The 14,136-nt window shown below is 43.5% G+C and overlaps 1 protein-coding gene across 5 annotated transcripts in view; it reads left to right on the plus strand.

The window, feature by feature from the left end:
- CEP170B (centrosomal protein 170B) overlaps positions 1-11,662 on the plus strand; it is a 92,825-nt gene extending 81,163 nt beyond the window's left edge. For 4 of the 5 annotated variants that reach the window (XM_081858334.1, XM_081858335.1, XM_081858337.1 and 1 more), the window contains 5 exons: positions 1,977-2,123; positions 3,445-3,533; positions 4,788-4,881; positions 6,213-6,264; positions 7,476-11,662. In XM_081858334.1, coding sequence (XP_081714460.1) covers positions 1,977-2,123; positions 3,445-3,533; positions 4,788-4,881; positions 6,213-6,264; positions 7,476-7,714 — 621 coding nt within the window. In that variant the 3' untranslated portion in view covers positions 7,715-11,662. The remainder of the gene's footprint in view (positions 1-1,976; positions 2,124-3,444; positions 3,534-4,787; positions 4,882-6,212; positions 6,265-7,475) is intronic. The other variant, XR_014155555.1, reaches the window with a different exon arrangement.
- Positions 11,663-14,136: the final 2,474 nt, after the last annotated feature.

The raw sequence follows: 14,136 nt of genomic DNA on the forward strand, positions 1-14,136 counted from the left end.
GCCCCATGCTCCTGGGTTGCTTCCTGGGGGGGAGTGGAAGAGAGCTGCACCGCTTTGCCGCTGGCATATGGTTGGGAATATAAGCCGCACTTTAACTTTTCACGATTGGAATTTGGAAAACAAAAGTGCGGCTTATATTCAGGCCAATACGGTACTTCAGCGCTGGGGACTAGATAGTGTCCATCGCTGCACCTAAGCTCTACAGGCCAGATTAGGGCAGACTGTGTGGTCACAGAGCTGTGTCTTTCATCCCCTCACCACATACACACACGCCGGCCCCAGCATCTGCCACTTGAGGCAGCTCTACCTAATGGTAGAGCAGGCTGTTTGTATGCGCATAGTTTCCTCCATACGGCTGGCAGCCTTGCACAATACGGATCCCAAACTGCTCTGAGGAACCTAGCACTGCAGCCATGTAGGCCTCTCGTTCAGACCTCCCACCAAACACGCAGAGATTTGGAGGCAGAGCCTGTGGTCCCTGGGTGCAGCCTCCTTCCCTTTTCTGCATGTTCCTGCATCACAAAATTGTATAGTTGGGAGGGGCCCCAAAGGCCATCCAATCCAACCCCCTGCAATGCAGTGAAAGTGCGAAGGGCATTTTTTTAAAAAAATGGTAAGGATTGTATGTTACTTGGGTTTATGCACACGGTAACCTAAGCTGATATGCGCTATTAATACGTGACAGCAAGCATGTGCAGACTGGGAGCATGCTTGCCTGCCACATGGCTGGCTTCGCCCAGTTCAGCTGTGATGTAGGGATGTGCAGATCAGTTTGTTTTGGTTTCTCTCTGTTTCTCGTTTGTCTATTCACTTATCCCCATTTTCACATCAGTTTACATTTTTTTAAAAAAACACCACATGAAAATTTGTAGGCTTTTTTGTGTCCCTTTCACCCCATGTACACATTTTTCCTATGCAATTTTGCCTAATATACACTTTTCTTGTTTGCAACCCCCCCCCCCACAATTTGATGCTCTCTTGTGCACTGATAGAACCGTTTTGTCACCTTGCTTTCCCCAATGTACACTTCTTTAAGAAAGCATTTTTTGCTGGTGGGAGAGCTGCACCGCAAAATTCGGTGAACGGCTGGTTGTCACGTTTTGCGTATTTGCGTGGAAAGGGCGAGTTGGGTAGCTCCATGTTAAATTGCGAACTGAACACATTTTTTTACTTCCATCCCTGGAGAGATGCAAACAAACGTAAGAATTGCCTGGAAAACGGGTTAACTGAGCAGTGAGCTGAATAGAAAAAGGTGTGCAGAATGCTTTGCGCTGTTTTGATAGTTTCCCTGTGAAATTTTGACTAAACCTAATGGGGGCGTCGGGAAAAGGCCTCAAGATTTAGAAATGGCTAAGGCTGAAAAGACGCATGACACAGGAATGCTGTTGAACGTGTCGCTGCATCGATAATCTGTTCTTCCCTACTCAACCTGTGATGGGACACCATCACGTTATGAGTTTTTCTTGCGGTTGTAGCTGGTGTTGTCGAACTGGGGCAGGAAAACAGGCTGTGCGATGTCATCAAGTCACATGGAGGGCACCCGTATGCATTAAAGAGGGAAATAACTAGAGGTGGGGCTGCCATTTTCAGGCATGCCCCTGAGATACATGTAACATGTAGTTCGGCCTAGATGAAGCAGGGCGTAGTGTTCACCTGTGTCAGGCATACCCAAAGTCTGTTTTGGGGGCTTAATCCTGCCCGCTGGATGGTTTAATTCGCCCCCGTGGCAGTTTATTTCCAAGGGGTAAAATCCAAAAAATACCCTCTATAAGTTCAGTCCTAAGCTCAACAACTTTGGGGTAAAATCATAAAAAAGGTCAACAACTCATGGGGACCTCATGGCCCTTCACTTCATCAAATCTGGCCCTCTTTGAAAAAAGTTTGGACATCTATGTGCTTTACCCTACAGTTTTATTCCTCTGTCCCGAACGGCGATATACAATAAATTCTCTCGTCGTTTGTTATGTATTTCAAAGCTGGTGCAGCACATACCAGAAGCAAGCCTGAACTACCAGAAGGTGCCTCCTGGCTCAGTGGGATTCCACGATTATGACCAAAATATGAATGACAGCCGAGAAGAGGATCTCACAAGGAAAACAAGGATGATGAGAAACAGGGAAGAGGTAAGTTCTTGTCAAGTGTGCTCACAAGCCACACAGCAGATAGTTTAACACCAGGTTGTCAAAGTTGGCAGTTACAGGGCCGCCCACCTGTCAGTCACCTGACGTCGCACAGAGCACAACTCTAGGCAAGCTGATCAGCTGATCCCCAGGGCATGTAGGGAAGGTGGGTGTGGCTCAGGCAAATGGGAAGGTCTTTCGTTCTAATCAGGCCCATGGACCTGGAGGTTTCCAACTGCTGTTGTAGACAGTCATTTGGGAGCAGCACATTAGTATTAAAAATGATAGCTCTTCAAAAATAAACGAATTGTGCCTCATTTATCAGGAGCTTGCTTTAATTCACGATTAGGGTATCTGTGACTTTCTGGATCCTGGACTCTAATAATAATAATAATAATAATAATAATAATAATAATTTATTGTTTATACCCCGCCCATCTGGCTGGGTTTCCCCAGCCACTATGGGTGACTTCCAACAAAAGATTAAAAATACATTAAAACATCAGTCATTAAAAACTTCCCTAAAGAAGTTGTCTTTTAAAAGTAAAATAGTTGTTTATTGCCTTGACATCTGATGGGAGGGTGTTCCACAGGGCAGGCGCCACTACCAAGCAGGCCCTCTGCCTGGTTCCCTGTAACCTCAGTTCTCACAGTGAGAAAACTGCCAGAAGGCCCTCAGAGCTGGACCTCAGGGTCTGGGCTGAATGATGGGAATGGAGATGCTCCTTCAGGTATACCATCAAGCCCAGTCAACATGATCCAGTGGTCAGGGATCAGGGTAGTTGCAATCTAGCATAATCTAGAAGGCCACAGGTTTCCCATTCCTGTTTCAGTTTAGCTGATCAAGCAGTAGCCTTTTTGTGATTATTTTTTAAAATTGTTTTTAAAATCATGGAAGGACTTCAGGAAGCTTCAGCAGATTAAAACCAGCTTGAGTGAAAAAAGTACATTGTCTAGGATCCTATGAAATTCTAAATGTATACACCAAGCTTCCCATGCAACCATTTGTATTCAGCCTATTGGCACTTATCATATCAGGTTATAATCTGCCAGTGAAGTTCTACAACAGCCTTTCTCAAGATGTTGTTGAACTACAACTCCCATCACCCCTAGCTAGCAAGGCCAGATCTCAGATCTGGGGACCCACAGGTTGAGAACCACAGCTCTCTTCCCTGTTGTCAGTAACACAAAACATTGTTTCCTTTGGGAAAACACCATGAATATATCCTCCCAACGCAGGGGTCTAATCCTGTTGTAGAATCACTTCTGATAAACACCAGCTTCTGCTGAAAGGAATGTTGCTGTTTGTGGTGTTGCGTTTCAGGTAATCTTTGACAACTTGATGCTGAATCCAGTGTCCCAGTTATCCCACACCATCCGGGAACACACAGAGAACCTGGCGGAGAAAATGAAGTGAGTGGATGCCCTCAGTCTAAACTTCACAGTGGTGAAGCTGTGGAGGAACCCTGTTGCACGCTAACCCAGACTCCTGGGTCTGGAGGAGATGACTGATTCAAATAGGGAGGTTTTTTTCCTGCCAAGATCTGCACATTTCCTGAGGCCTGTTGGAGATAATGTACTGTATATTGACAGGGAAATGTGGACAATTCGAGAGCCAGTGTGGTGTGGTGGTTAAGAGCGGTGGACTCGTAATCTGGTGAACCGGGTTCGCTTCCCCGCTCCTCCACATGCAGCTGCTGGGTGACCTTGGGCTAGTCACACTTCTCTGAAGTCTCAGCCTCACTCACCTCACTTCACAGAGTGTTTGTTGTGGGGGAGGAAGGGAAAGGAGGTTGTTAGCCGCTTTGAGACTCCTTAAGGGGAGTGAAAGGTGGGATATCAAGTCCAAACTCCTCCTCCTCTTTTTCTTCTTCTTCTTTTTGGAAATATTATGTGCACATTCTCCATGAGGCCTTCAGAATGTGCACTGTAGCAGGTCGTTATACATGTTAATCCCTCCCTCTCTTTATAATACAGTTTCTGAGGGCTCATTTAGAAGCCTAAATTGGAACTGCTGCCTCCCTCCCAATGCCCCTGACTTCAGAATGCAGGGGAGCTCAGAGAACTGTCTTTGATAGAATTATAGAATTGGAAGGGACCCCAAGAGTCATCTAGTCCACCCCCCTGCAATGCAGGATTCTCAATAGATCACACATGACGGATGGCCATCCAACCTCTGATAAAAACTTCCAAGGAAGGAGAGTCCACAACCTCCCGAGGGAGACCATTCCACTGGTGAACAGCTCTTAACCACCAGAAAGTTCTTCGTGATGTTTCATTGAAATCTCCTTTCTCATAACTAAGGATGATCTTAATGCATCGACAGGCAGATGTGGGAAGTATAAATCTATAAGCCAGGGGTGGGGGAATCTGTGGTTGTCCAGTTGTTGTTGGACTACAACTCCCATCACCCCCATCTTCAGCTTGGGCCTGATGGGAATTTAATTTAATTTAATTTTTAATTTATTAAATGTGTAGACCATCCTTCACCCAAAGATCTCAGGGCGATTCACAGCATACAAATACAAAAGGAAGAAGATAAAATACATAATAAAAAAGAGAGAGAGTGAAGACCACAAGGGCCACAGGTTCTCCACCCTAGTTTATTACTGTATTCCTGAGCGTGTTTCTTTTTTTGACAAAATATTGTCTTATGTTGTGTGTCAGAATTCTGTTCCAGAATACTGAGCGGACATGGGAGGAGATGGAGGCCAAGATTAACTCTGAAAATGAAGTGCCAATTCTAAAGACCTCAAACAAGGTGGGGAATGTTTTGTTACAATATGGATGCAATGCAGCTGCAAACTGCTAGCTTGAAAAGTAAACATGATGGGAATGTTGGGACTGCCCGTGGGAATCAGAGGGACAGTCATTTCACAGTGCAAAGCACCGGAATTAGCTCAGAGTGTAATATGAGCTCTTCCGTTTGTTCCTATCCAGGAAGTGTTAGTCACTAGACTGCTGGAGCTTGAAGAGAGCAGTCATGTTTTTTGTAACGCTGCAAAGACAGAAATAAAGACATGTAAATACGCTTCTGTCTATCTCTTTCCCCTGCCCCGGGGGGGGGGGGGGGCAGGAAAGAGGGGTGTGTTCTTCTCACGTTTGAGAAGAATCGCCGATCGAGACCTTGCCTGCGCCTGCCGGGGAATGCAGCCAGGGAGGTCAACAGGGAATCATGCCGGGTGCCTGGGAGAGTTGCCAGTTTCTCCTGATAAGGCCTGATTTCCGACATGTTTGTCCTGAACTGTGTGCTTGGTTTTACAAGAAGTCTTTATCAATCAGCAACCCTTAGACTTACATGCACAAACCTACCTTCCTTCTTTTATTTATTTATGGCACAGTTGAGATGAATGCAGGGGGGGGCATGATAGAGGTGTATAAAATTATGTGAGAATTCAGGGACAACCAGCAAAACAAAGCTGAATTTTGGAAAGTTCAGGACAGACAGAATAAAGCAATTTCTTAATGGAGCACATCGTTAAACTATGGAAAGTGCTTCCACTAGATGTAGCAATAACCAGCAACTTGAGTGACTTCATAAGAGGATTATGCCTCTGATTATCAGTTACTGGAAATCACAATTGGAGAAAGTGCTGTCACTTTCAAGATCTTCCCCTAAGCATCTTTTCAGCCACTGTGAGAATATGATGTTGGACTAGGCAGCCTCTTCTTCTATTACGTTCATTGAAATGTGCATCTGAAGCAGAAATCTCGAAACCTGGCACGTTACAGATTTTGGTTCTTAATTTTGTCTCCTTTTTTCACACTTCCTTTTTTTTTTGAAAGGGCACTGGTACATGGCTGCTCTTACACGTTAGCAGTAATATCTGCACATTTGTAAGGTCAAAATATTGAGTTTTACTACTACTAGAGGGCGGGTGGGGTAAAGCTTTCAAAAACCAAACGTGACTTTTAAAACCTTTAAATAGAAAAAAATAGAGGCAAATTTAGAAACTTTGCCCCAGTTTATGTTTTAATATGGGAAGTTGAACAGATCTGGAGCTAAACAGAAATTGCTTTCACTGATAGAATAAACGCGTTCTCAGTCCCTTGAGCGTTTGAATTACTAAACATATCATTCTTTATTACTAGGAAATCAGCTCTATTTTGAAGGAGCTCCGCAGAGTCCAGAAACAACTAGAAGGTTTGCCTTATTTTGACTTCCCTGTTTCTCTTTGATTTGCGATAAATGCAGTTTATTGTACTAAGAGCTGGGCTGGATCTACACTCACCTTTTTAAACGTCATTAGAGCGATATTGCCTATGCTGTTCTAAAACGTCACAGGGCATACTGCAAAAATTACATTCATTACCTTATTGTTATTCCTCTGTAACAGCAGTTCCCCTTACTGCCCGGTTCCTGGTTGCTCTGCAGCGCCCTCTGGTGTCACATTTACTAACGCTTTATTAACCTTCTTAGCAAAACGTAATGTGACCCTTAAGTTTTGGAAATCATCCCTTAACTCTTTCTTAAAGTTATAAACCATGAGTGTAGATCCATCCACAGATAAAAGGGAAAGAAGAACATATGTACGTTTCCAAGCACAATTCAAAGTGTTGGTGCTGACCTTTAAAGCCCTAAACGCCTCGGTCCAGTATACCTGAAGGACCGTCTCCACCCCTATCATTCAACTGGGACACTGAGGTCCAGCTCTGAGGGCCTTCTGGCAGTTCCCTCACTGCGAGAAGCAAAGTTACAGGGAACCAGGCAGAGGGGCCTTCTCAGTAGTGGCACCCGCCCTGTGGAATGCTCTCCCATCAGATCAGAAGGAAATAAACAACTATCTGACTTTTAGAAAACATCTGAAGGCAGCCCTGTTTAGGGAAGTTTTTAATGTTTGCTGTTTTATTGCTTTTTATTTATTATTATCATTAATATTTTGTTGGGAGCCGCCCAGAGGGGCTGGGGAAACCCAGCCAGATAGGTGGGGTATAAATAATAAATTATTATTATGTTATTATAGTGCCACCTGCTGCCCAGCTCCCTGCATTCCAGGTTTTATATCACCTGGCATTGTTTTGGAGATGGTGATGGTGATGATGATGATGATGATGATGATAATAATAATATTTATACCCTGCTCTTCTGGTTGGGCCTCCCCAGCCACTCTGGGCGGCTCCCAACAGAATATTAATAATAATAATAAAGCGATAAAACAGATAATACTTAAGAAACAAAATAAAATAGAAGCCTTTCATCCGCTTGACTGCCAGCCATCAAGTGTGAAGTAACTGGGTTTTAGCATTGAGTGGAGAGAGAGAGGGAGAGAGAGAGAATGGGAATGTGTAGCCAGCCCTGTAGCCCTATAAATCCATCTTAAGTCTGACTTTGCTTTCTCCCCCTCTTTTCTGCAGTTATAAATGCCATCATTGACCCAAGTGGAAACTTGGATGTGCTCGCCAATAACAAAATGTCTTCTGCTACAACACAGTCTGTGGCGGCGAAAATCAGGACTGCTAACAACAGTTCCGGGTCCATGTTGGAGGCGTTGTCTCCTGTCAAGAAGAGAAATTACGTGCAGAAATCAAACTTTGGCTCTGCTAGCCTGCAGGATGCTACGTTTGTTCCGGATGGGGAGAAATACGTGATCTAGCAAGAAAGTTTTCTATCGCTTTTCCTCTTGTATGTAATTTGCCGTGGTGTTAGTATTGTGTACGAGTGGTTGTGGGCAAGTCCGTGTGGAGCAGTTGTTTAGATTGCTAACACATTGCACAAAAGAAAAGAAAACGAAAAGGTACAATCTCTGCTGTGTGAGCATGAGTGGAAGGCCTATGTATATGCCTTTTGGAAGGGGAAAAAATGGACTGTGGAACAGCACATACTCAGCACAGAGGCAGACTCTGATTTTTTTTTTTTTTAAACAGAAAGCAAGTGATGCATAATTTCTCCAATGTGCCATAGCAAACAGGCTTTGCGTATTCTTCACTCTGTACTGCCGAAGCTCTGATATGTTATTGTATTTAGCCTGTTTATAGCTGTCTGTTTTAGTTGTATAGAGGCTCCGTTTTGAAAATGTACCTTTTGGGGGCACTGGCTGGCTGTTGCTGTATATTTAATTTTAAATACAAATCGTTAAATGGTTCAGCCAAAACTGATCCCCCCCCCCTCTCACGCTTGTCAGCTGAGCAATGCACCGTGGAAGTCTTTTTTTCCCTTTTCCTTTCAGAGATCCAAGAGCAGTTAACTTGCAAACATCTCCAAAAAGGAAACCAAGATGACATTGAATCATTCCGCTTCCAATCACACAGCTTTTACGATTCCACTGGGAATGAGTAATAAAGAGTACAGATGATGGAGAGGCAGTGATTAAGTTTGCATTTTTTATTCCCTTATTGTAATCAGTAAAAGAGGGAGGGGAGAGAAATTCAGGTGTAGAGGAGGCGGCAAATTAGTCACAAGGTCAGGATTTTGTATAGTGAAGTTGCCAAATTTGTACTATTTCATGGCAGTTGTTTCATAACTAAGTTTTCGGGTGGTCAAAATGTGTTTTTAATGCAGTCCTCAAAGTCTCCTGTTTACGGCATAGAATTCTGAAGGCGCTAAAGAATTGAGTATTCCATGTGTGAGCAATTAAGATTTTGATCATAACTCACCATCCTGTGCTTCTAAACCTCATTAACATGCATAGGAAGTTTAAGAGCATAAGAGTTGAGCTGCTTTTTGCACTCACAGGAATCCTGTCTTGAGCCTCATTCCTCACCCTGCGAGGCATGCTAAATGGAGGCATCCTTACTAGAGCTTGAGGGGTGCAAATTGAGAATTGTCTCGTGCTGCCTCCAAGTTCCTTGGGTGCTCTCATGCAGCTCTGTTGAGCCAGCAAAACCCTGGGCTCCTCTTTTGTGCTCTAGCAAATGGCCAGCTTGTCAGTCATTTGGCAGCGAGATCACCGATCGCAGGCACGGCACCTTCTGCAATTCCCCTGGTCTCCCCAAAATTCAGGCTGGCAATAATGAAAGTTGCCACAAATCGTGGTGAGATTCCAACTTTTACTGCCTTACGTTGATCGCATGAATGTGGATTTTGGGAATCCGTCTTAGAAGCATCCCACCTGGGGTTTCCATAGGTGGGTTCAGAGTTCACCCTCGTGTTGTCTCTGTTACCTTATTTGGTCCCATTTTGTATGTTGTGTCAAGCATTCCTACCAAGATGAATGGGGAATTTGAGCTGGCAAATCCGGGCAAACTAATGGTGAATGTATTGCTCTCGTTCTCTCCCTGCAACACGCACAAACAGCTGGAACCTCAGTTTACTTCAAGCACTGTGGCCACCCTGCGACTGTTGAATCCAGATATGTGAGCCCTTCCGGCTAGTAAGAATTAAGTGAGTGAAGTTGGTGGCTTTTAAATACAGTATTATTGAAATGATCTTATACTTCCACCAATACAATCTCAGATAAGGCCAAGGATAGTTTTGCAGCAATTCTGAGGTGTATGCTAATAAAAACACAATTTTTTAAATAATAATAATAATTTTAAAAATTCATTATTTCCCACTCCCACTTGCCAAATTAGTCCTTGCTGACTGGGAGGGGGCTGCACTTATTGAGATGCCAGTGAATTTTTTCTATTACAAAATTCCTCTTTTGCCTAAGTAGCTAAAAAAATAAAATAAGGAGCGTGCGTCTTTGTTGTGAAAAAGACAGTACTGAACTAGCTTGGCCTTTCCCAACCCAATGCTCTGCAGACATTTTGTGTTACAACTCCTGGAGGTTGATGGGTGTTTTAGACCAAAACATCTGGAAGTCCGGGGAAGGCTAAGCTAGGTGGACTAACGATGCAAACCAGCACCGTCTATGATTTCTGGTGGTAGAAAGATAATTCTTTTTAGAACTGACTTCTGTAGTCTCGGGTTCTCCCCCCGTTATGTATACTTAACCCCCATCTCTTATGGGACTTATGTGGGTAAGGAGAGAAGACAGGAAATCTAAGCAATTACAGTTAGAATATCTTGGGCATTTGCAAAGAGGTAATGCTCTTTATCCTAACGACTATTTGCTAGGTGACTTCGTTGTGCTGCTTGGTTAACAAACAGGTTATCTGCATGGCCCTGGCAGTCGACAAGGAGAATTTCACTACTCTCCGGTCTTGTTGGGTTCCTGACAAGGTGCAAATGTGGAGTCAAATTCCTTTCATCCCTTGCCAGAGTGATACAGAGGACTGTACATACAGCCCTGCAATAGCCATTTATGAAGCAGCAGGTTCCATGTATTCATCCTAAGTCTGTGAAATTGTACGCAAAATGTCTTAACGCTGCCGGGGTAGATCTCTTGTCCATCTTTTTGAAAATGAATGAAACTGAATGATTTTCTGGGGGAGGGGCGCTGTTAGTCTGATGATCCCCAGTTGCCGTAGATGGGGGTTAGGAAAGGGGGTGGTGGCTGTTGTTGTTGTTGTAGGTGGGAACCTACTGGTAATGTGGGCCTGGGGATAGTGGCTGTATTCAGTAGAGAAGACGGCTAGTCTATTAAATGGAATTTGTTTGAAACAATGCAGGAGATGGCAGGAAGCAAAGTGGTCTGGCAAGTGAACAACATATGCAGCCTCCTTGTGTTTCTCTAACGGCTTGTGGAAGACCCATGATGTCTAACTGGTTTTAGTTTTATAGCATGCGTCTTTCTTAGATAAGTTGGTTGTGTAACTTAGAATGTTGCCATTGCTGTAGAGACACAGCAGTAAAGGTTTCCAAAGCTCTTCCTACTTACAGAAGGACCCAGCAAGTTACACATTCAGTTATTTAGGTCAAATCCACACCATACATTTAAAGGGCAATTCCGCCAAAGAGTCCTGGGAACTGTAGTTTTAGCCTTTCCAGAGGTACGATTCCCATCAAACTGCAGTTCCCAGGATTCTTTGGGAGAAGCCATGTGCTTTGAATATGTGGTGTGGATCGGACCTTCAGTTCCACACGGGGGAGTGGTGGTGTTTGCCAACTCAGCTTAGGGTGCATCCAGCCACGTTGAGGAGATGTCAACTGTTGATCTTGGCATGTGGTCAGCCGATTTGTTCCTGTCTGTGAAATCAATAAACCACATGGGAATGGTGGAGCACATCAAATTCACCTAAAGACCTACTTCAGACTGGGTTGTCCCACAAGAGACTGAGAAGAGGCTGTAACCTGGGCAATGCTTGCCTGTGTCCACTTGGTTTTTTAGGCTGAGATATTATTATTTTTGCCTCCCCCTTGATCAAGTTATTCAGTAATATATTCCAGGACATTATTCCAGGACTTTGAAAGAATGAGCAAACCCAGAGGAGGTGGCTGGATCACACCATCGTTTGACTTCCCCAGTTCTTCCCCATGATCAAACAGAGATGCAACACAACTCTTGTGTTTGCCAACACCAAGTCTAAATTTGATTCTCTTTTAATATAATGCTGTATTTTTTTTAGCACAGGCTTAGTTTGAACAAGCTTAGAACACTCTTAGGGAAGGATAGTATCTGTCAACCTCTTGGATAATCCCACATAGGTTGTAATGCTTTCGTAGGGTCTACAGATGTAGACCCAAACTACACTGTAGTTTACCTTTTTTAAAAAAATAATATCTGGGCAGTGGTCCTGTCATTCAGGTCTAAATGTGAGGTATTTTGTGTGCACACATGCTAGGCAGATACTACATTTACATGTGGATATTCCCTGTACTCTAGCATCTGGGTGGCAAAGGGTGATCCAGTGTGTTTTCCTGCTGCACATTGCATTATAGGTTAATCAAAACAGGGCCTGCAGTCTGGTCTGTATTAAATTGTCACATGTAGTTATGCCAAAGAGGAAACCTCATGACTCTAAACTCTGTCCAGCTTTGGGTCCCTCTGACATATACAAACGTAAATCCCCAGTTTTATGCTGCATACAGTTTGTTAAGTCTTCGTCCTGATACTTCTTGAGTAGTCCAGATCCTATTTACTTTAGGGTTTCAACTTTTGTGGTTTCTTTCTTTCCTAGAGTGTCTTGGGGTTAATCCATTGGCTCAATGACCCCTTCCTGTTTTCACGTGTATTGTCATGCTCTGTTTTTTTCTTCTTCAAATGTTTATGCTAAACATCTATCTTTGGCTCGTAAGTTTGCCTCAGAATTCTTTCCGAAAACTGAGCTTGGTTCTATATGCTGGTGGGGGGGGGGGGAGTGAGTTTTGTTTTGGGTATGTTAACATGTTACATTCTTTTTGTTCATAATGATGGAATGGATGTATATATCTGAGAGCAAGAGAGTGAGCGCACCTGGTTGCATTGAGCATATAATGTGCAGCCTGTCACTCTCATGCTGTTGATGACGACAAAGCCGAATTAAGTGGCAATTCGCAGGACCATTTTTAACCAGGTCAAAGTCTTTGCACAAGTTCGAAACACTCTCTTCCAACAATTCGGCATGTGCCTAGATTATGAGCCCAAGATGTTTTAGATTCACTCACCCTGCAGGGTTTCTCCCCCAGGGTACATTCTGGAGCTTTGTTCACAGGTTCAGTGACCAAACATGTCCATTTGGGGGAGGGTGGAAGTGGAATTGGCTTGTGTTGATGAACCTGAGAAAACTTGACCTGCAAATCAGCTGGGGGGTGGGGAATCTTCACACATTACAGGCAAAATAAGGTTTGTCACGGGAGCGTGCACTGATTGTATTAGCATGGTACACCTGTTCTCCTCTCTTCCTCTCGCACACTTTGTTATTTTGGGATGCACTTAACAGGTCTTAGGTGTACACCTAAAACCCATAATGTGTGAATGGCCCCCGACTCATCCTTCAATGAGTTAAAGAAAACGTTTACAGATGACCTACTTAAATAAAAATAAAAGTGTATGAGTGCAAAGATGCTACTGATATTGGTAAACTGATGCGAGGTCTTTCTCTTTTATTTTGAATCCAGCAAATGTATACATTGCAGCTGTAAAATGTACATTAACTACCTGTTCACTTTCTGATGTGCCCCTTGCTGAATTGTGCCTAACTATATGCCGTTGTTATGCTGCTGAAATCATTTTCTGCTGTTCAGAAACACACACAAACTGTTCATGGAGTCATTCATTCCATCTGCATGCGACACAAATGCAAGCTGGGCTGTATAGCCGAAATTCAACTTTGTATAATTCAAAACTGTTTCAGTGACTTGTCTTTTCTTTCGTTTCCACACCCTCTCTTGAAATACTCTGTATAATTTTAATCCGGAATACCCCCCGTCAATTCGTACATAGTGGGGCATTTCCCATCCTCCCTTATTTTTTCTTTTTTCTTTTTTTAAAAAAAATATGGTTAATTTATTTCATTTGGTTGATAGGCAACTTATCTGTATATTTTTGTTCCAAGGTGATGTTGTGGATGTCTTTAAAAACACAATAAATTGTTATTTTATATAATTTTATCATAAATTTGCTATAATAAATCATTCTTTTTTGTTTTCCACGAGAGGTTTACTTTCATCTCCAAAAATATGTTTTCTCAAGTCCTTTTAAGACTTAATTTTAATAAATTGAAATACAGTGGTACCTCGGGTTAAGAACTTAATTTGTTCCAGAGGTCCGTTCTTAACCTGAAACTGTTCTTAACCTGAAGCACCACTTTAGCTAATGGGGCCTCCCGCTGCCGCCGTGCTGCCGCTGCATGATTTCTGTTCTCATCCTGAAGCAAAGTTCTTAACCCGAGGTAATATTTCTGGGTTAGTGGAGTCTGTGACCTGAAGCGTATGTAACCTGAAGCGTTTGTAACCCGAGGTACCACTGTAAACGTCAGGGAAAGGATGAAAAAGGGGAAAAAATATATACACCTCAGTTTTGGGAGCACAGCCAACCTGGATCAAATGTAAATTTGGGGGAAGGCTTAGATGACTATGATGGCTAGTGGCCTTATCCTTTGATACAAGAGTGGAGAACCTCAGGTTCAGGGAACAAGCACACTACTCCAGGCCTCCCTAACTGGTCCCCAGGGCTTTCTCTAAGCTTTGCATCCTCTCCCCAAGCTGCCACACTCCTGACTGGCCCTGCTCCACAACCTTGAGGGCTTCCCAAGAGGAAGGTTGCAGAATTAT

The sequence above is a fragment of the Podarcis erhardii genome (assembly GCF_964252035.2).
Source record: "Podarcis erhardii genome assembly, chromosome: 1".
Lineage (NCBI taxonomy): Eukaryota > Metazoa > Chordata > Lepidosauria > Squamata > Lacertidae > Podarcis > Podarcis erhardii.